General features: G+C 51.7%; 1 protein-coding gene across 1 annotated transcript; it reads left to right on the top strand.

The window, feature by feature from the left end:
* The first annotated feature begins 28 nt into the window (after window positions 1-28).
* On the top strand, window positions 29-21,306 carry MAPK7 (mitogen-activated protein kinase 7). The gene is made up of 8 exons (XM_077273803.1): window positions 29-565; window positions 12,537-12,789; window positions 13,931-14,153; window positions 14,394-14,559; window positions 16,756-17,942; window positions 19,264-20,189; window positions 20,282-20,409; window positions 20,488-21,306. The coding sequence occupies exons 3-8, from the start codon at window positions 13,937-13,939 to the stop codon at window positions 20,639-20,641; spliced, it is 2,778 nt and encodes a 925-aa protein (XP_077129918.1). The 5' UTR covers window positions 29-565; window positions 12,537-12,789; window positions 13,931-13,936; the 3' UTR covers window positions 20,642-21,306.
* Window positions 21,307-21,693: the final 387 nt, after the last annotated feature.

A 21,693-nucleotide genomic window follows, 5' to 3' on the forward strand; every position in this document is an offset into this window, starting at 1 on the left:
GGGCAAGAGGAGGAGGGCAGAAGCAATATGGGGCAGGAGAGAAGCAAGAGGGCGGGGCAGCAGGAGGGGAGAGAAGGGCAAGATGAAGGATGAGCTGGGATAGGAAGGGTGAGTAGGGGCATGAGGACGATATAGCAGCTGCAATAAGAGGGAAAATGGGGCAGGAGGAAGGGAAAGCAATGGCAAGAGGAGGAGCAGGGGCAAGAAGAGGTGATGGGGCAGGAAGACGCGAGAGCAGGGGCAAGAGAAGTCTGAAGGGGCAGGAGGAGTAGGGGGAGCTAGGGCAAGAGGAAGAATGTAGATATGGCAGGAGGAGGAGGGGAGATGGGGATAAAGGAAGGGCAGGAGGAGGAAAGGGAAGTGGCAAGAAGAAAAGAGAGAGCAGGAGGTAGGGGCAACAAGAGCAGGAGAGAAAAGGCAGAAGGAGGCGCTCAGGAGCAAAGTGAGAGTAGTGGCCAGAGGAAAAGAGATGGATCAGAAGTAAGGAGCCGGAAGAGGAGAGAAATATTATCCTGTCACCGATACCGCTCATATCTCTGATCCTCGTCATTCTGCCCCATCACAGGTATATGTCATGCTGCTCCCTTCTATCACCACGATTCCTCACTCCACCCCTCCTATCATGATGAGAACTACTCATCATATCCTTCTTATCACCAATACTCCTCATCCTGATGCTCATCGGTACTCCTGATCCTGCCTCTGCTATCACCAGAACTCCTGATCCTGCTTCTGTTATCACCAGAACGCCTAATCCTGCTTCTGTTATCACCAGAACTCCTGATCCTGCCTCTGCGATCACCAGAACACCTGATCCTGCCTCTATCACAACTCCTGATCCTGCCTCTGCGATCACCAGAACGCCTGATCTTGCCTCTGTTATCACCAGAACTCTTGATCCTGCCTCTGCTATCACCAGAACTCCTGATCCTGCTTCTGTTATCACCAGAACTCCTGATCCTGCCTCTGCTATCACCAGAACTCCTGATCCTGCTTCTGTTATCACCAGAACTCCTGATCCTGCCTCTGCGATCACCAGAACACCTGATCCTGCCTCTATCACAACTCCTGATCCTGCCTCTGCGATCACCAGAACGCCTGATCCTGCCTCTATCACAACTCCTGATCCTGCCTCTGCGATCACCAGAACGCCTGATCCTGCCTCTGTTATCACCAGAACTCTTGATCCTGCCTCTGCTATCACCAGAACTCCTGATCCTGCTTCTGTTATCACCAGAACTCCTGATCCTGCCTCTGCTATCACCAGAACTCCTGATCCTGCTTCTGTTATCACCAGAACTCCTGATCCTGCCTCTGCGATCACCAGAACACCTGATCCTGCCTCTATCACAACTCCTGATCCTGCCTCTGCGATCACCAGAACGCCTGATCCTGCCTCTGTTATCACCAGAACTCTTGATCCTGCCTCTGCTATCACCAGAACTCCTGATCCTGCTTCTGTTATCACCAGAACTCCTGATCCTGCTCCTGCGATCACCAGAAATCCTGATCCTGTGATCACCAGAACGCCTGATCCTGCCTCTATCACCAGAACTCCTGATCCTGCCTCTGCTATCACCAGAACTCCTGATCCTGCCTCTGTTATCACAAGAACTCCTGATCCTGCCTCTACTATCACCAGAACTCCTGATCCTGCCTCTATCACCAGAACTCCTGATCCTGCCTCTGTTAATACCAGAACTCCTGATCCTGCCTCTGTTATCACCAGAACTCCTGATCCTGCCTCTGTTATCACCAGAACTCCTGATCCTGCTTCTGTTATCACCAGAACGCCTAATCCTGCTTCTGTTATCACCAGAACTCCTGATCCTGCCTCTGCGATCACCAGAACACCTGATCCTGCCTCTATCACAACTCCTGATCCTGCCTCTGCGATCACCAGAACGCCTGATCCTGCCTCTGTTATCACCAGAACTCTTGATCCTGCCTCTGCTATCACCAGAACTCCTGATCCTGCTTCTGTTATCACCAGAACTCCTGATCCTGCCTCTGCTATCACCAGAACTCCTGATCCTGCTTCTGTTATCACCAGAACTCCTGATCCTGCCTCTGCGATCACCAGAACACCTGATCCTGCCTCTATCACAACTCCTGATCCTGCCTCTGCGATCACCAGAACGCCTGATCCTGCCTCTGTTATCACCAGAACTCTTGATCCTGCCTCTGCTATCACCAGAACTCCTGATCCTGCTTCTGTTATCACCAGAACTCCTGATCCTGCTCCTGCGATCACCAGAAATCCTGATCCTGTGATCACCAGAACGCCTGATCCTGCCTCTATCACCAGAACTCCTGATCCTGCCTCTGCTATCACCAGAACTCCTGATCCTGCCTCTGTTATCACAAGAACTCCTGATCCTGCCTCTACTATCACCAGAACTCCTGATCCTGCCTCTATCACCAGAACTCCTGATCCTGCCTCTGTTAATACCAGAACTCCTGATCCTGCCTCTGTTATCACCAGAACTCCTGATCCTGCCTCTGTTATCACCAGAACTCCTGATCCTGCCTCTGCTATCACCAGAACGCCTGATCCTGCCTCTGTTATCACCAGAACTCCTGATCCTGCCTCTATCACCAGAACTCCTGATCCTACTTCTTCTATCACCAGAACTCCTGATCCTGCTCCTTCTATCACCAGAACTCTTGATCCTGCCTCTGCTATCACCAGAACTCCTGATCCTGCCTCTGCTATCACCAGAACTCCTGATCCTGCCTCTGTTATCACAAGAACTCCTGATCCTGCCTCTACTATCACCAGAACTCCTGATCCTGCCTCTATCACCAGAATTCCTGATCCTGCCTCTGTTAATACCAGAACTCCTGATCCTGCCTCTGTTATCACCAGAACTCCTGATCCTGCCTCTTATCACCAGAACTCCTGATCCTGCCTCTGCTATCACCAGAACGCCTGATCCTGCCTCTGTTATCACCAGAACTCCTGATCCTGCCTCTGTTATCACCAGACCTCCTGATCCTGCCTCTATCACCAGAACTCCTGATCCTGCCTCTATCAACAGAACTCCTGATCCTACTTCTTCTATCACCAGAACCCCTGATCCTGCTCCTTCTATCACCAGGACTCCTCATCCTGCTCCTTCTATCACCAGAACTCCTCATCCTGCACGGGCAGCACGGTGGTGCAGTGGTTAACACAGCAGCCTTGCAGCACTGGTGTCCTGGGTTCAAACCCCACCAAGGACAACATCTGCAAAGAGTTTGTATGTTCTCTCTGTGTTTGCGTGGGTTTCCTCCGGGTTCTCCGGTTTCCTCCCACATTCCAAAGACATACTGATAGGGAATTTAGATTGTGAGCCCCAATGGGGACAGTGATGATAATGTGTGCATAACTGTAAAGCGCTGCGGAATATGTTAGCGCTATATAAAAATAAAAGATTATTATCCTGCTTCTGCTATCACCAGAACTCCTGATCTCCTTCTATCACCAGAACTCTTGATCCTGCCTCTGCTATCACCAGAACTCCTGATCCTGCCTCTGTTATCACCAGAACTCCTGATCCTGCCTCTATCAACCGAACTCCTGATCCTGCCTCTATCACCAGAACTCCTGATCCTGCTTCTGTTATCACCTGAACTCCTGATCCTGCTTCTTCTATCACCTGAACTACTGATCCTGCTTCTTCTATCACCTGAACTCCTGATCCTGCCTCTGCTATCACCAGAACTCCTGATCCTGCCTCTGCTATCACCAGAACTCCTGATCCTGCCTCTGCTATCACCAGAACTCCTGATCCTGCATCTGTTATCACCAAATCTCCTGATCCTGCCTCTATCACCAGAACTTCTAATCCTGCTTCTTCTATCACCAGAACTCCTGATCGTGCCTCTGATATCACCAGAACTCCTGATCCTACTTGTTATCACCATAACTCCTGATCCTGTCTCTATCACCAGAACTCCTGATCCTGCTTCTGTTATCACCAGAACTCCTGATCGTGCCTCTGCTATCACCAGAACTCCTGATCCTGCTCCTTCCATCACCAGAACTCCTCATCCTGCTCCTTTTATCATCAGAACTCCTCATCCTGTTTCTGCTATCACCAGAACTCTTGATCCTGCCTCGGCTATCAGCAGAACTCCTGATCCTACTTGTTATTACCATAACTCCTGATCCTGCCTCTGTTATCACCAGAACTCCTGATCCTGCCTCTGCTATCACCAGAACTCCTGATCCTACTTGTTATCACAAGAACTCCTGATCCTGCCTCTGTTATCACCAGAACTCCTGATCCTGCCTGTTATCACCAGAACTCCTGATCCTGCCTCTGCTATCACCAAACTCCTGATCCTGCTCCTTCTATCACCAGGACTCCTCATCCTGCTCCTTCTATCACCAGAACTCCTCATCCTGCTCCTTCTATCACCAGAACTCCTCATCCTGCTTCTGCTATCACCAGAACTCCTGATCCTGCCTCTGCTATCACCAGAACTCCTGATCCTACTTGTTATCACCAGAACTCCTGATCCTGCGTCTTCTATCACCAGAACTCCTGATCCTGCTTCTTCTATCACCAGAACTCCTTATCCTGCCTGTTATCACAAGAACTCTTGCTCCTTCTATCACCAGAACTCCTCATCCTGCTCCTTCTATCACCAGAACTCCTCATCGTGCTCCTTCTATCACCAGAACTTCTCATCCCGCTCCTTCTATCACCAGAACTCCTCATGCTGCTCCTTCTACTACCAGAACTACTCATGCTGCTCCTTCTATCACCAGAACTCCTCATCCTGTTCCTTCTATCACCTGAACTCCTCATCCATAGTAACATAGTAAGGCCGAAAAAAGACATTTGTCCATCCAGTTCAGCCTATATTCCATCATAATAAATCCCCAGATCTACGCCCTTCTACAGAACCTAATAATTGTATGATACAATATTGTTCTGCTCCAGGAAGACATCCAGGCCTCTCTTGAACCCCTCGACTGAGTTCGCCATCACCACCTCCTCAGGCAAGGATTCCAGATTCTCACTGCCCTAACAGTAAAGAATCCTCTTCTATGTTGGTGGAAAAACCTTCTCTCCTCCAGACGCAAAGAATGCCCCCTGGTGCCCGTCACCTTCCTTGGTATAAACAGATCGTCAGCTAGATATTTGTATTGTCCCCTTATATACTTATACATGGTTATTAGATCGCCCCTCAGTCGTCTTTTTTCTAGACCAAATAATCCTAATTTCGCTAATCTATCTGGGTATTGTAGTTCTCCCATCCCCTTTATTAATTTTGTTGCCCTCCTTTGTACTCTCTCTAGTTCCATTTTATCCTTCCTGAGCACCGGTGCCCAAAACTGGACACAGTACTCCATGTGCGATCTAGCTAGGGATTTGTACAGAGGCAGTATAATGCTCTCATCATGTGTATCCAGACCTCTTTTAATGCACCCCATGATCCTGTTTGCCCTGGCAGCTGCTGCCTGGCACTGGCTGCTCCAGGTAAGTTTATCATTAACTAGGATCCCCAAGTCCTTCTCCCTGTCAGATTTACCCAGTGGTTTCCCGTTCAGTGTGTAATGGTGATATTGATTCCTTCTTCCCATGTGTAGAACCTTACATTTATCATTGTTAAACCTCATCTGCCACCTTTCAGCCTAAGTTTCCAACTTATCCAGATCCATCTGTAGCAGAATACTATCTTCTCTTGTATTAACTGCTTTACATAGTTTTGTATCATCTGTAAATATCACTATTTTACTGTGTAAACCTTCTACCAGATCATTAATGAATATGTTGAAGAGAACAGGTCCCAATACCGACCCCTGCGGTACCCCACTGGTCACAGCGACCCAGTTAGAGACTATACCATTTATAACCACCCTCTGCTTTCTATCACTAAGCCAGTTACTAACCCATTTACACACATTTTCCCCCAGACCCAGCATTCTCATTTTGTGTACCAACCTCTTGTGCGGCACGGTATCAAACGCTTCGGAAAAATCGAGATATACCACGTCCAATGACTCACCGTGGTCCAGCCTATAGCTTACCTCTTCATAAAAACTGATTAGATTGGTGACGGGAGCGATTTCTCATAAACCCATGCTGATATGGAGTTACACAGTTATTCTCATTGAGATAATCCAGAATAACATCCTTCAGAAACCCTTCACATATTTTACCAACAGTAGAGGTTAGACTTACTGGCCTATAATTTCCAGGTTCACTTTTAGAGCCCTTTTTGAATATTGGCACCACATTTGCTATGCGCCAGTCCTGCGGAACAGACCCCGTCGCTATAGAGTCCCTAAAAATAAGAAATAATGGCTTATCTATTACATTACTTAGTTCTCTTAGTACTCGTGGGTGTATGCCATCCGGACCCGGAGATTTATCTATTTTAATCTTATTTAGCCGGTTTCGCACCTCTTCTTGGGTTAGATTGGTGACCCTTGATATAGGGTTTTCATTGTTTCTTGGGATTTTACCTAGCATTTCATTTTCCACCGTGAATACTGTGGAGAAGAAGGTGTTTAATATGTTAGCTTTTTCCTCATCATCTACAACCATTCTTTCCTCACTATTTTTTAAGTGCTCCTTCTATCACCAGAACTCCTCATCCTGCCTCTGTGATCACCAGAACTCCTCATCCTGCTCCTATCACCAGAACTCCTCATCCTGCTCCTTCTATCACCAGAACTCCTCATCCTGCTCCTTCTATCACCAGAACTCCTCATCCTGCGCCTTCTATCACCAGATCTCCTCATCCTGCTCCTTCTATCACCAGGACTCCTCCTCCTGCTCCTTCTATCATCAGAACTCCTCATCCTGCTCCTTCTATCACCAGAACTCCTCATCCTGCTCCTTCTATCACCAGAACTCCTCATCCTGCGCCTTCTATCACCAGAACTCCTCATCCTGCTCCTTCTATCACCAGAACTCCTCATCCTGCTCCTTCTATCACCAGAACTCCTCATCCTGCCTCTGTGATCACCAGAACTCCTCATCCTGCTCCTTCTATCACCAGGACTCCTCATCCTGCTCCTTCTATCATCAGAACTCCTCATCCTGCTCCTTCTATCACCAAAACTCCTCATCCTGCACCTTCTATCAGCAGAACTCCTCATCCTGCACCTTCTATCACCAGAACTCCTCATCCTACTCCATCTATCACCAGTACTCCTCAAGCTTCCCTTCATCCTATTCCTCCTAACACGCATACTCCTCATTCTATCATTACTTCTCATCCTGCCCCTCCTATTGTTAACAGGTACAAAGATTCAACACCGCAGACAATGGTACTGATACCAACAACTATTTATTCAGCTCACACAATCATAGGGGTGATCAGCACAATTTTAGGGATAGCACAAACAGTGACCATGAAACAGGTTATGTTACAAGAATACAGTAATTCAGCCAAGCAGGATAGTGACACAATGCTACTTACACTCTATCTTTTATTACCACTAACAATTGCTATTGTCAGTGATAGTTTTGTGCTAATACCCCAACCTAAAGGGCGTAACTGTCATTACTCTGTAGGTAACACAAAACGTCAACCAGGCCCTAATGGGGGTCGACAATACTGCCCGCTAGGCCGCAAGTCCCGGATTGGTGAGATACTCGGTATACGATAAGCTTATAACACTGGCTGCCTTTGTCCCTGACGCACGGCCCCGGTCCTCACTTTGTATCATACGTCTACACTGTAAGCGACGGTTCACATGAACGTCGCTCTGCTGCAGCCTAGTCATCGCTCTCAGTTCTGACTCGGCTCAGCTCTCCTGACTCGGGTCTAGTTTCTTGTAATTGCGGCAATAAGCCAGCTCCCTGCAGCACACGTTCATCCTACTACAGGTACAGATGCCAACTTCTCCCCTTCACTGACCTCCTGGGCCTTTTATAATTTTTCACTGCACTATAGCTATCACCTCACCTGACCTGGTGTTTCCTCCAATCTCTTCCCCGAAGGAACATGCACTCCACTCTTGCACCTCATCTCTGTCTACTACCCTACCCGTCCTCTGTACAGTGCTGCACCGCCCTACATCACATCTCTACCACCTACCCGTCCTCTCCATAGTGCACCACTGCTCTACATCTCATCTGTCTACCACTTACCTGTCCTCTCCACAGTGCTGCACTGCCCTACATCTGCTCCTCATCTCTGTCTACCACTTACCTGTCCTCTCCACAGTGCTGCACCACCCTACATCTCCTCCTCATCTCTGTCTACCACTTACCTGTCCTCTCCACAGTGCTGCACCACCCTACATCTCCTCATCTTAGTCTACCACTTACCTGTCCTCTCCTCAGTGCTCCACTGCCTTATATCTCCTCATCTCTATCCACCACCTACCCGTCCTCTCCACAGTGCTGCACCGCCCTACATCTCATCTCTACCACCTACCCATCCTCTCCACAGTGGTGCACCATTCTACATCTCCTCATCTCTGTCTACCACCCTTCTTGTCCTCTCCATTCTGCAACTGATGTAAGACCAATGTCCTCCATAATCTAAACCTTGCCTCTCCATCTCAAAGACTTCTCTAGTGCTGCATGAGTTTTTTAGAATGTACTCATCCTGCCCCTCCCATCACCAGTTCTCCTCATCCTTCTCCTCCCATCACCGGTTCTCATCCTGCTCTTACTATCTGTAACAAATGGAAGTGGAGGCACAGGTGATGAAGATCACATTTGTCTTTTATTTTTTGAGTGGAACCTTGAGACCTCAGCCAGGGGGGCTCCGAAGTGGGCGTAACTAGTAAGCCCCAGGTATCCGTAGTAAGATCCCTCGAGCAGGACCAGAATGGAATACCTGGGGGACACAGGTGCTACCTCCAGTTAGACCCCGGACACGTGGCAGCTGTCCCATGGGGACAAACGGATAAACAAATATGGTGGAGCTGACCAGCGGACACCCAGTATGAGGTATGAAGCTGGCTCTGGTGAGGGAAGTCAGATTCCAGGTAGATGGGAGGAGGCTGGCTCCAGCGCCTTTAGCGTTGTCCAGAAGTTCAGATGGCGAGTGGCGGAATGGGATGGCACTTGATTATAAAGGTACAGGTGTAGCCTTAGGATAGCCAAACCACTGGTCCCTGATATTCTGTGGAAACAAACAGTATAAGCAGAGTGCAAATGGAATGCTATATCAGCGCAGTCAGAACAGGAACAGAACCGGAAATAGCCACAGTAGATACTCATTGCTCTGGCACCCTCCCTATGATGGAGGGGCCAGACGTAGTAATCAGTGCGCTGCCATTGGTTAATTTGAATTTTCAAAAAATGTGTGCTGTCCCTTTAAGAGAATGGAGGTAAGCAAGCTGGCCTAAGCATTCTCCCTGGAGGCCTGCTGGCAGCGCACCAGGAAGTGGGGATGAGAGAAGCAGCAGCAGGACGCCTAGGGGCAGAGGTACAGGGGCAGCCTCGGGAGCAGGTGAGGGACCAGAACTGGGGGCAGCACCAGGACCGGGTGTAACACTATTACCGCTTCTCCTCATCCTCTCCTCCTGTCCCCAGTTCTCATCCTCCACCTGTCCTCGGTTCTCCTCATCCTCCTCCTGTCCCCGATTCTCCTCATCCTCTCCTGTCCCCGATACTCTTCATCATCCTCCTGTCCTCGGTTCTCCTCATCCTCTCCTCTGTTCTCCTCCTGTCCCCGATTCTCCTCATCCTCCCCCTGTCCCCGGTTTTCCTCATCCTCCTCCTGTCCCCGGTTCTCCTCATCCTCCTCCTGTCCCTGGTTCTCCTCTCCCCGGTTCTCCTCCTCCTGTCCCCTATTCTCTTCATCATCCTCCTGTCCTCGGTTCTCCTTCTCCTCTCCCGCTTATTATTATTGTTATAGTGCCATTTATTCCATGGTGCTTTACATGTGAGGAGGGGTGTACATAATAAAAACAGGTACAATAATCTTGAACAATACAAGTCACAACTGGTACAGGAGGAGAGAGGACCCTGCCCGCGAGGGCTCACAATCTACAAGGCATGGGTGAGGATACAGTAGGTGAGGATAGAGATGGTCATGCAGCGGTTTGGTTGATCGGTGGTTACTGCAGGTTGTAGGCTTGTCGGAAGAGGTGGCTCTTCAGGCTCTTTTTGAAGGTTTCGATGGTAGGCGAGAGTCTGATGTGTTGTGGTAGAAGGTTCCAGAGTAGGGGGGATACGCGAGAGAAATCTTGTATGTGATTGTGGGAAGAGGAGATAACAGGGGAGTAGAGAAGGAGATCTTGTGAGGATCGGAGGTTGCGTGTAGGTAAGTACCGGGAGACGAGGTCACAGATGTATGGAGGAGACAGGTTGTGGATGGCTTTGTATGTCATGGTTAGGGTTTTGTACTGGAGTCTCGGGGTAATGGGGAGCCAGTGAAGGGATTGACAGAGGGGAAAGGCCGGGGAATAGCGGGGGGACAGGTGGATTAGTCGGGCAGCTAAGTTTAGAATAGATTGGAGCGGTGTGAGAGTGTTAGAGGGGAGGCCACAGAGCAGGAGGTTGCAGTAGTCCAGGCGGGAGATGATGAGGGCATGGACTAGTGTTATTGCAGATCCTTGGTGAGGAATGTACAGATTTGTGAAATATTTTTGAGTTGAAGTCGGCAGGAAGTGGAAAGGGCTTGGATATGTGGTTTGAAGGAGAGATCAGCGTCAAGGATTACCCCGAGGCAGTGAGCTTGTGGGACTGGGGAGAGTGGGCAGCCGTTTACTGTAATGGATAGGTTCGTTGGGGGGGTCGCGTGACATGGGGGAAAGACGATGAATTCTGTTTTGTCCATGTTAAGTTTCAGAAATCTAGCGGAGAAGAAGGATGAAATAACGGACAGACATTGAGGGATTCTGGTTAGTAGGATGGTGATATCTGGTCCAGAGATGTAGATCTGTGTGTCATCAGCATAGAGGTGATACTGGAAGCCGTGAGATTCTATGAGCTTATCCCTTTTCTCATCTTCCTCCTCTCCCCGCTTCTCATCCTCCTCTTGTCCCCAATTCTCCTCATCCTCCTCTTGTCCCCAATTCTCCTCATCCTCCTCTTGTCCCTGGTTCCTCCTGTCCCCGGTTCTCCTCATCTTCTCCTCCTCTCCCGTTGTCATCCTCCTCCTGTCCCTGGTTCTCCTCATCCTACTCTTGTCCCCAATTCTCCTCATCCTCCTCTTGTCCCTGGTTCTCCTCATCCTCCTTCTGTCCCCGGTTCTCCTCATCCTCCTCTGTCCCCGGTTCTCATCCTCCTCTGTCCCCGGTTCTCCTCATCCTCCTCTGTTCCCGGTTCTCCTCATCCTCCTCCTGTCCCCGATTCTCCTCATCCTCCTGTCCCCGGTTCTCCTCATCCTCTCCCCTGTTCTCATCCTCCTCCTGTCCCCGGTTCTCCTCATCCTCCTCTGTTCCCGGTTCTCCTCATCCTCCTCTTGTCTCCGGTTCTCCTCATCCTCCTCTGTTCCCGGTTCTCCTACTCCTCCTCCTGTCCCCGGTTCTCCTCATCCTCCTCTGTCCCCGGTTCTCCTCATCCTCCTCTGTTCCCTGTTCTCCTCCTCCTCCTGTTCCCGGTTCTCCTCATCTTCCTCCTGTTCCCGTTTCTCCTCATCCTCCTGTTCCCGGTTCTCCTCATCCTCCTGTCCCCGGTTCTCCTCATCCTCCTCTGTCCCCGGTTCTCCTCATCCTCCTCTGTTCCCGGTTCTCCTCATCCTCCTCCTGTTCCCGGTTCTCCTCATCTTCCTCCTGTTCCCGGTTCTCCTCATCCTCCTGTTCCCGGTTCTCCTCATCCTCCTCCTGTCCCCGGTTCTACTCATCCTCCTCTGTCCCCGGTTCTCCTCATCCTCCTCTGTTCCCGGTTCTCCTCATCCTCCTCCTGTTCCCGGTTCTCCTCATCCTCCTCTGTCCCCGGTTCTCCTCATCCTCCTCTGTTCCCGGTTCTCCTTATCCTCCTCCTGTTCCCGGTTCTCCTCATCCTCCTCTGTTCCCGGTTCTCCTCATCCTCCTCTGTTCCCGGTTCTCCTCATCCTCCTCCTGTTCCCGGTTCTCCTCATCCTCCTCTGTTCCCGGTTCTCCTCATCCTCCTCTGTTCCCGGTTCTCCTCATCTTCCTCCTGTTCCCGGTTCTCCTCATCTTCCTCTTGTCCCCGGTTCTCCTCCTCCTCCTCTCCCCTGTTCTCCTCCTCCTCTCCCCGGTTCTCCTCATCCTCCTCTTGTCCCCGGTTCTCCTCATCCTCCTCTTGTCCCCGGTTCTCCTCCTCCTCCTGTTCCCGGTTCTCCTCATCTTCCTCCTGTTCCCGGTTCTCCTCATCCTCCTGTCCCCGGTTCTCCTCCTCTCCCGTTCTCCTCCTCCTCCTGTTCCCGGTTCTCCTCATCTTCCTCCTGTTCCCGGTTCTCCTCATCCTCCTGTCCCCGGTTCTCCTCCTCTCCCCTGTTCTCCTCCTCCTCCTGTCCCCGGTTCTCCTCATCCCGCTCATTGCACAACTCTAGAGTTTCCATCCATTCGTACAGTCACATGGTCACTTTGGCGGCCAAATGGTTGCTAGGCAGCAGGACACGCCCCTCAGTAGCGCATATTCACTCGTCCATTGGCTTTGTAGCTAATAGTCAGCAGGGGCCCCGCCCCGTGATCACGGATTGGTGGAGCCGGAGCGCTCCCTAGACGTAGACTTCTCTGGCCACACCTCAGGGTTCTGCTCTACATCCGGGGACCTGTCCGCAGCTCGGCACTCTCCAGTCCGGTCACTTTTACCTCAGAGGAGCCGCCGCGCTCTTCACTGACGCTCGTCTGAGGCAGGATCACGGCCGGGTTAACTGGGCGTGGCCGGGAGCTGTCACATGATCTGACACCAGGTACTGAGTGTGAGGGGTATGGGGGCCGGTGTTGGGGTGTGACCCCTTGTGTGTGTGCGTGCTCCCTCGTGTGCGGCCCCTCGTGTGTGCGTGTCCCCTGTTGTGCGGCCCCTCGTGTGTCCCCTGTTGTGCGGCCCCTCGTGTGCGTGTGTCCCCTGTTGTGCGGCCCCTCGTGTGCGTGTGTCCCCTGTTGTGCGGCCCCTCGTGTGCGTGTGTCCCCTGTTGTGCGGCCCCTCGTGTGCGTGTGTCCCCTGTTGTGCGGCTCCTCGTGTGTGTGTGTCCCCTGTTGTGCGGCTCCTCGTGTGTGTGTGTCCCCTGTTGTGCGGCCCCTCGTGTGCGTGTGTCCCCTGTTGTGCGGCCCCTCGTGTGTGTGTGTCCCCTGTTGTGCGGCCCCTAGTGTGTGTGTGTCCCCTGTTGTGCGGCCCCTAGTGTGTGTGTGTCCCCTGTTGTGCGGCCCCTAGTGTGTGTGTGTCCCCTGTTGTGCGGCCCCTAGTGTGTGTGTGTCCCCTGTTGTGCGGCTCCTCGTGTGTGTGTGTCCCCTGTTGTGCGGCCCCTCGTGTGTGTGTGTCCCCTGTTGTGCGGCCCCTCGTGTGTGTGTGTCCCCTGTTGTGCGGCTCCTCGTGTGTGTGTGTCCCCTGTTGTGCGGCTCCTAGTGTGTGTGTGTCCCCTGTTGTGCGGCCCCTAGTGTGTGTGTGTCCCCTGTTGTGCGGCCCCTCGTGTGTGTGTGTCCCCTGTTGTGCGGCCCCTAGTGTGTGTGTGTCCCCTGTTGTGCGGCCCCTAGTGTGTGTGTGTCCCCTGTTGTGCGGCTCCTCGTGTGTGTGTGTCCCCTGTTGTGCGGCCCCTCGTGTGTGTGTGTCCCCTGTTGTGCGGCCCCTCGTGTGTGTGTGTCCCCTGTTGTGCGGCTCCTCGTGTGTGTGTGTCCCCTGTTGTGCGGCCCCTTGTGTGTGTGTCCCCTGTTGTGCGGCCCCTCGTGTGCGTGTGTCCCCTGTTGTGCGGCCCCTCGTGTGCGTGTGTCCCCTGTTGTGCGGCCCCTCGTGTGCGTGTGTCCCCTGTTGTGCGGCCCCTCGTGTGCGTGTGTCCCCTGTTGTGCGGCCCCTCGTGATGTGGAGCGCTGTATATGATATTATGACCCCTCTTCCAGCTCAGGATGGAGGACAAGCCATCAGGGGCCGCGGTGCCGGACGTGGAGCCCCCCAAGCTCCCTCCTTCGCGCTGCGCCTCCTCCACGGCCGCCAAGAACCTGGCCCTCCTGCAGCAGCGATCCTTTGACATCAACTTTGATGTTGGCGACGAGTATGAGATCATCGAGACCATCGGCACGGGCGCCTACGGCGTGGTGTCCTCCGCACGGAGGAAGGGCACAGGTGAGAGGGAGGCACGGACTACAACTCCCAGCAGGCGGACCGCTCTCTATAGTCTCAGCTGTGTTCCCTTGTCCCTCCGTGTGACACCAGAGAACAACAGCCACCAGATAGATATTAATATCGCTATTCTAACACTAATTGTACCGACCCCTCAGCTGTGAGAAGTGTCGGCTCAGGATGAGGTTTTTCTGGTCGTAGCCCTTTCTCCTTCACTGACCGCGCTCCTCCTCCGCTCCGCAGGTCAGAAGGTCGCCATTAAGAAGATCCCCAATGCCTTCGATGTGGTGACGAACGCCAAACGTACGCTGCGCGAGCTGAAGATCCTGAAGCACTTCAAGCACGACAACGTGATCGCCATCAAGGACATCCTGAGGCCCGACGTGCCCTACTGCGACTTCAGAGCCGTGTGAGCAGCACAGAGGATGTCAGGAGAGGGGGCACTGATCTTATAGGGAGGTCACAGATACATAGAGGAAGGTGCAGGGTCCTCAGCAGCACAGAGGATGTCAGGAGAGGGGGCGCTGATCTTATAGGGAGGTCACAGATACATAGAGGAAGGTGCAGGGTCCTCAGCAGCACAGAGGATGTCAGGAGAGGGGGCACTGATCTTATAGGGAGGTCACAGATACATAGAGGAAGGTGCAGGGTCCTCAGCAGCACAGAGGATGTCAGGAGAGGGGGCGCTGATCTTATAGGGAGGTCACAGATACATAGAGGAAGGTGCAGGGTCCTCAGCAGCACAGAGGATGTCAGGAGAGGAGGGCGCTGATCTTATAGGGAGGTCACAGATACATAGAGGAAGGTGCAGGGTCCTCAGCAGCACAGAGGATGTCAGGAGAGGGGGGCGCTGATCTTATAGGGAGGTCACAGATACATAGAGGAAGGTGCAGGGTCCTCAGCAGCACAGAGGATGTCAGGAGAGGGGGGCGCTGATCTTATAGGGAGGTCACAGATACATAGAGGAAGGTGCAGGGTCCTCAGCAGCACAGAGGATGTCAGGAGAGGGGGCGCTGATCTTATAGGGAGGTCACAGATACATAGAGGAAGGTGCAGGGTCCCCAGCAGCACAGAGGATGTCAGGAGAGGGGGTGCTGATCTTATAGGGAGGTCACAGATACACAGAGGAAGGTGCAGGGTCCTCAGCAGCACAGAGGATGTCAGGAGAGGGGGCGCTGATCTTATAGGGAGGTCACAGATACATAGAGGAAGGTGCAGGGTCCTCAGCAGCACAGAGGATGTCAGGAGAGGGGGCGCTGATCTTATAGGGAGGTCACAGATATATAGAGGAAGGTGCAGGGTCCTCAGCAGCACAGAGGATGTCAGGAGAGGGGGCGCTGATCTTATAGGGAGGTCACAGATATATAGAGGAAGGTGCAGGGTCCTCAGCAGCACAGAGGATGTCAGGAGAGGGGGCGCTGATCTTATAGGGAGGTCACAGATACATAGAGGAAGGTGCAGGGTCCTCAGCAGCACAGAGGATGTCAGGAGAGGGGGCGCTGATCTTATAGGGAGGTCACAGATACATAGAGGAAGGTGCAGGGTCCTCAGCAGCACAGAGGATGTCAGGAGAGGGGGCGCTGATCTTATAGGGAGGTCACAGATACACAGAGGAAGGTGCAGGGTCCTCAGCAGCACAGAGGATGTCAGGAGAGGGGGTGCTGATCTTATAGGGAGGTCACAGATACATAGAGGAAGGTGCAGGGTCCTCAGCAGCACAGAGGATGTCAGGAGAGGGGGCGCTGATCTTATAGGGAGGTCACAGATACATAGAGGAAGGTGCAGGGTCCTCAGCAGCACAGAGGATGTCGGGAGAGGAGGCGCTGATCTTATAGGGAGGTCACAGATACATAGAGGAAGGTGCAGGGTCCTCAGCAGCACAGAGGATGTCAGGAGAGGAGGCGCTGATCTTATAGGGAGGTCACAGATACATAGAGGAAGGTGCAGGGTCCTCAGCAGCACAGAGGATGTCAGGAGAGGGGGCGCTGATCTTATAGGGAGGTCACAGATACATAGAGGAAGGTGCAGGGTCCCCAGCAGCACAGAGGATGTCAGGAGAGGGGGCGCTGATCTTATAGGGAGGTCACAGATACATAGAGGAAGGTGCAGGGTCCCCAGCAGCACAGAGGATGTCAGGAGAGGGGGCGCTGATCTTATAGGGAGGTCACAGATACATAGAGGAAGGTGCAGGGTCCTCAGCAGCACAGAGGATGTCAGGAGAGGGGGCGCTGATCTTATAGGGAGGTCACAGATACACAGAGGAAGGTGCAGGGTCCTCAGCAGCACAGAGGATGTCAGGAGAGGGGGGCGCTGATCTTATAGGGAGGTCACAGATACATAGAGGAAGGTGCAGGGTCCTCAGCAGCACAGAGGATGTCAGGAGAGGAGGTGCTGATCTTATAGGGAGGTCACAGATACACAGAGGAAGGTGCAGGGTCCTCAGCAGCACAGAGGATGTCAGGAGAGGGGGCGCTGATCTTATAGGGAGGTCACAGATACACAGAGGAAGGTGCAGGGTCCTCAGCAGCACAGAGGATGTCGGGAGCGGTTTCCCACCTGCCGGTACAGTTGTGGTCACTGCTGACTTGTCGGTCTCTGCCCTCAGGTACGTGGTGCTGGACCTCATGGAGAGCGACCTCCACCAGATCATCCACTCCTCGCAGCCGCTCACGCTGGAGCACGCCCGCTACTTCCTGTACCAGCTGCTGCGGGGGATGAAGTACATCCACTCGGCTAATGTCCTCCACCGCGACCTGAAGCCGAGTAACCTCCTGATCAACGAAAACTGCGAGCTGAAGATAGGGGATTTCGGGATGGCGCGGGGGCTCTGCACCAAACCTGACGAGTACAAGTACTTCATGACGGAGTACGTGGCCACCCGCTGGTACCGCGCCCCGGAGCTCATGCTCTCGCTGCACGAGTACACCCAGGCCATCGACATGTGGTCCGTGGGCTGCATCTTCGCTGAAATGCTGGGGCGCAAGCAGCTGTTCCCCGGGAAGAACTACATCCACCAGCTGCAGCTCATCATGATGGTTCTCGGGACACCGTCCAGCCAGGTCATCCGTGCCATTGGTGCCGAGAGAGTTCGAGCCTACATCCAGAGCCTACCCACCCGCCAGCCAGTGCCATGGACAGACTTGTACCCACAAGGAGACCGCAAAGCCCTCGACCTCCTGTCTAAAATGTTACGGTTCGACCCACGTGAACGGATTTCCGTCGGGGAAGCTTTACGTCACCCTTTCTTGTCCAAATACCACGACCCCGACGATGAGCCCGAGTGTATACCCGCCTTTGACTTTGGCTTTGATAAGAAGGTTCTGACCAAAGAGCAGATTAAAGAGGCCATCGTGACCGAGATAGACAGCTTCCACCGCCGCCGAGAGGGCATCCGCCGGCAGATCAGCTTCAAGCCCGCCCTAAAACTCGCCGTCGAAGGGCCAGTACCAGAGGTCGCGGTGACAGAAGAGGACTTCCACTCACCACCACTTCCACCACCCTTAGAGGGATTAGATGTGGACATGCCCAGTGCCAACTCCGCCAGAGACCGGGTAGACTTTCATATGGAGTCACCCAGAGTCGCGGAGAAGCTGGAGACCATCGACCTGACATCTCCCGTGGAGAGCAGAGACCCAGAACCGCAGTCGGTGAAGGAAGAGGTGAAAGACGAGGCACCTGCTATCAAAGCTGATCCAGAGCCTGTACCGAAACGAGAGGGCGCCATATCCGATGACACCAAGGCGGCACTAAAAGCTGCTCTCCTGAAATCAGCCCTGAGGAATAAATCCAAAGGTGAGAACCCCACATCAACACACCTAACCCTGACCTCCTCTATAAGGGGCAGTATTATAGTAGTTATATTCTTGTACATAGGAGCAGTATTATAGTAGTTATATTCTTGTACATAGGTGGCAGTATTATAGTAGTTATATTCTTGTACATAGGGGCAGTATTATAGTAGTTATATTCTTGTACATAGGGGCAGTATTATAGTAGTTATATTCTTGTACATAGGAGGCAGTATTATAGTAGTTATATTCTTGTACATAGGGGCAGTATTATAGTAGTTATATTCTTGTACATAGGAGCAGTATTATAGTAGTTATATTCTTGTACATAGGGGCAGTATTATAGTAGTTATATTCTTGTACATAGGAGCAGTGTTATAGTAGTTATATTCTTGTACATAGGAGCAGTGTTATAGTAGTTATATTCCTGTACATAGGGGCAGTATTATAGTAGTTATATTCTTGTACATAGGGGGCAGTATTATAGTAGTTATATTCTTGTACATAGGGGCAGTATTATAGTAGTTATATTCTCTTGTACATAGGGGCAGTATTATAGTAGTTATATTCTTGTACATAGGGGCAGTATCATAGTAGTTATATTCTCTTGTACATAGGGGCAGTATTATAGTAGTTATATTCTTGTACATAGGAGCAGTATTATAGTAGTTATATTCTTGTATATAGGGGCAGTATTATAGTAGTTATATTCTTGTACATAGGGGCAGTATTATAGTAGTTATATTCTTGTACATAGGGGCAGTATTATAGTAGTTATATTCTTGTACATAGGGGCAGTATTATAGTAGTTATATTCTTGTACATAGGGGCAGTATTATAGTAGTTATATTCTTGTACATAGGGGCAGTATTATAGTAGTTATATTCTTGTACATAGGGGCAGTATTATAGTAGTTATATTCTTGTACATAGGGGCAGTATTATAGTAGTTATATTCTTGTACATAGGAGCAGTATTATAGTAGTTATATTCTTGTACATAGGAGCAGTATTATAGTAGTTATATTCTTGTACATAGGGGCAGTATTATAGTAGTTATATTCTCTTGTACATAGGGGCAGTATTATAGTAGTTATATTCTTGTACATAGGGGCAGTATCATAGTAGTTATATTCTCTTGTACATAGGGGCAGTATTATAGTAATTATATTTTTGTACATAGGGGCAGTATTATAGTAATTATATTTTTGTACATAGGGGCAGTATCATAGTAGTTATATTCTCTTGTACATAGGGGCAGTATTATTATAAACAGTCGCGTTGCCGCTCTGTACCGCTGTGTAATAATATCCTCTTTCTTCTGCAGATGCTCCGTGTTTAGTTAATGAGACGTCAGATTTGAAGAAGCCAATAACGGCTCAGGAACGTCAGCGGGAGCGGGAAGAGAAAAGGAGAAGACGTCTGGAACGTGCTCGAGAGAAGGAGAAGAAGCAGAAAGAGAAAGAACGTCGGGATATAAAGAAAGCGGAGGGGTTCGGGGGTCTCGTGCTGAGCGAGAACGATAAGAACCTTCTGGAACGTTGGAATCGAATGATCGATCAGAATCTGCAGCAAGTTCTGCCTCCTTCCGGCCAAAACACTCCAGCGCCTAAACCCGCAGTGATGGGCCCTGACGTGTGCCCGGCCGCCCAGCCTCTCCCACCACAGTCAGTCTTTTCTGTGACTAACTGTAATCCTGTTCCTGAAGTCAGTACCCAGCAGAGTGGCACCCTCCCTGCCCCGTCTGTGGCGCCCAACATCCAGTTCGTGCCCCGCTGCCTAAACCCCTGCCCTGTACCCAACCTTCTGCACTACGCGCCTCCAACCTCTGCCACTTTCCAGATGGGCCCGGTGGTGTTGACGCCTCATGTGAAGCCGGTGACAGCTCCCGTCCCCTCCCAGCTCCCTCCTGACGTCAAGTTTGTGGCGGGAGGATCCGTTTTACCCGCTGCTTTCCCTGCTCCTGTTAGGCTCACACCTACATGGCACAGAGCCGGACATCAGGATGGCGTCTGGCCTGCACCCGACACTGGAGACGGGAAGAGCAGCGCTGTCACCGTGGATCCTGCAATGTTCCTGCGCAGCCCTGCCGACCTCGAGCGCCCCCTGCAGCAAGTTACAGGGATGTCATACCCCGGACGAGTGGTGGCAGCAAAGCCCCAGGATCTGTCAGCAGCCACCTTCGCGATCACGGACACCAACACGATGTCTACAGATATCAACCTGGTGACGCAGCAGCTGTCGAGGTCGCAGGTCAGACCAGCGCTGCGGCCCCCTGTTGTATTGTCCTCCCCCCTCATTAAATAGACCCTTTGTCCCTGATCACTCACTTGTTTCCTTCACAGGTGGAGGACATGTTACCCCCTGTTTTCTCCGTTACCCCTAAGGGCAGTGGCGCCGGGTATGGCGTGGGCTTCGACCTGGAGGAATTTTTGAACCAGTCCTTTGAGATGCCTCCAGAGAATCGCGAAAGGTGATGCAGTACGGAGTAAAGCGTGAGACTCCTGCTATCGGACCACACTCTTCTAACACTGGTCTTTTTGTCTTCTAGCCTGGTGGACTCCACGCCACTGTCAGCATCGCTGCTGGCCGACTGGTTGGATGTTCATCGTATGAACCCTGCAGATATGGCCTCCCTCCAGGAGGACCTACAGCTGGGATCTCCCATGAGCCTGTCTGACATCCCGGACCTCCATGATGGGTGATTGGGGAACAGCGTTATCATCGCTACACTATGGGGTGACATATGTATGTGTAGGCGTCCTGCATGAAATGCAGCGGCCGCACCATTCATCGGTCACCACACGGACTCCACATCTGCAGCTGTCAATGAACCTACGCGGGGACTTGAGTTCTGCAGCCGCTGACTACACCGGGGACTGAGCTCTGCACTGCCTGCATCCACTGACTATACCAGGGACTGAGCTCTGCACTGCCTGCATCCACTGACTATACCAGGGACTGAGCTCTGCACTGCCTGCATCTGCTGACTATACCAGGGACTGAGCTCTGCGCTGTCTGCAGCTGCTGACTACACCGAGGACTGAGCTCTGCGCTGTCTGCAGCCGCTGACTACACCAGGGACTGAGCTCTGCGCTGGCTCTAACCGCTTACACCGAGGACTGAGCTCTGCACTGCCTGCAACCGCTGACTACAGCAGGGACTGAGCTCTGCGCTGTCTGCATCCACTGACTACACCGAGGACTGAGCTCTGCGCTGTCTGCAGCCGCTGACTACACCAGGGACTGAGCTCTGTGTTATCCACACTGACCTCATCACTTGCACTTTCCTGGCCGTGGTCACAGCACTGAGGTCGGGGACGATTCGATTCTGATTTTTCATAAATTGGAAATAAATTTTTATTTATTTACTGAGGTCTGATCTATGAAAGAGGAGGAAGAGAAGAACCTGCGGCAAGACATTGAGGAGCAGCTGTTGTCCTCTGTTATCAGGGGTATTGGATTAAGGTGCGATCAGGGAGGCGGTGTCTGCTCTATGCCCTCCTGGCATTGTATCGCATTCTGAACCCTTTCTCTGGACTGGTGGCCTCCTTTTTGGGGCAGTATCATAATGTCTCTAAGGTGGTGGAGTCTGGTCTGTACGCTCTCTGGAGCATTAAAGGAACGGTTAAAGCATTTGGGAATATTTAGCTGTATAAAAAGAAGGCGAAGAGGAGACTTAATAGCTGTCTACAAATATCTGAAGGGATGTCACAATGTAGAGGGAACACCATTCTCATTTGCACATGGTAAAACGA

Source organism: Ranitomeya variabilis, chromosome 7, assembly GCF_051348905.1.
Source record: "Ranitomeya variabilis isolate aRanVar5 chromosome 7, aRanVar5.hap1, whole genome shotgun sequence".
Taxonomy (NCBI): Eukaryota; Metazoa; Chordata; class Amphibia; order Anura; family Dendrobatidae; genus Ranitomeya; species Ranitomeya variabilis.

Bases quoted from the DNA above. Each gene is read 5' to 3' on its own strand.
- MAPK7 (XM_077273803.1), top strand. From the start codon at position 13,937: ATGGAGGACAAGCCATCAGGGGCCGCGGTGCCGGACGTGGAGCCCCCC. The intron at 14,560-16,755 runs GTGAGCAGCACA...CTCTGCCCTCAG, and splicing joins TACTGCGACTTCAGAGCCGT to GTACGTGGTGCTGGACCTCA. The intron at 20,190-20,281 runs GTCAGACCAGCG...TTTCCTTCACAG, and splicing joins AGCAGCTGTCGAGGTCGCAG to GTGGAGGACATGTTACCCCC.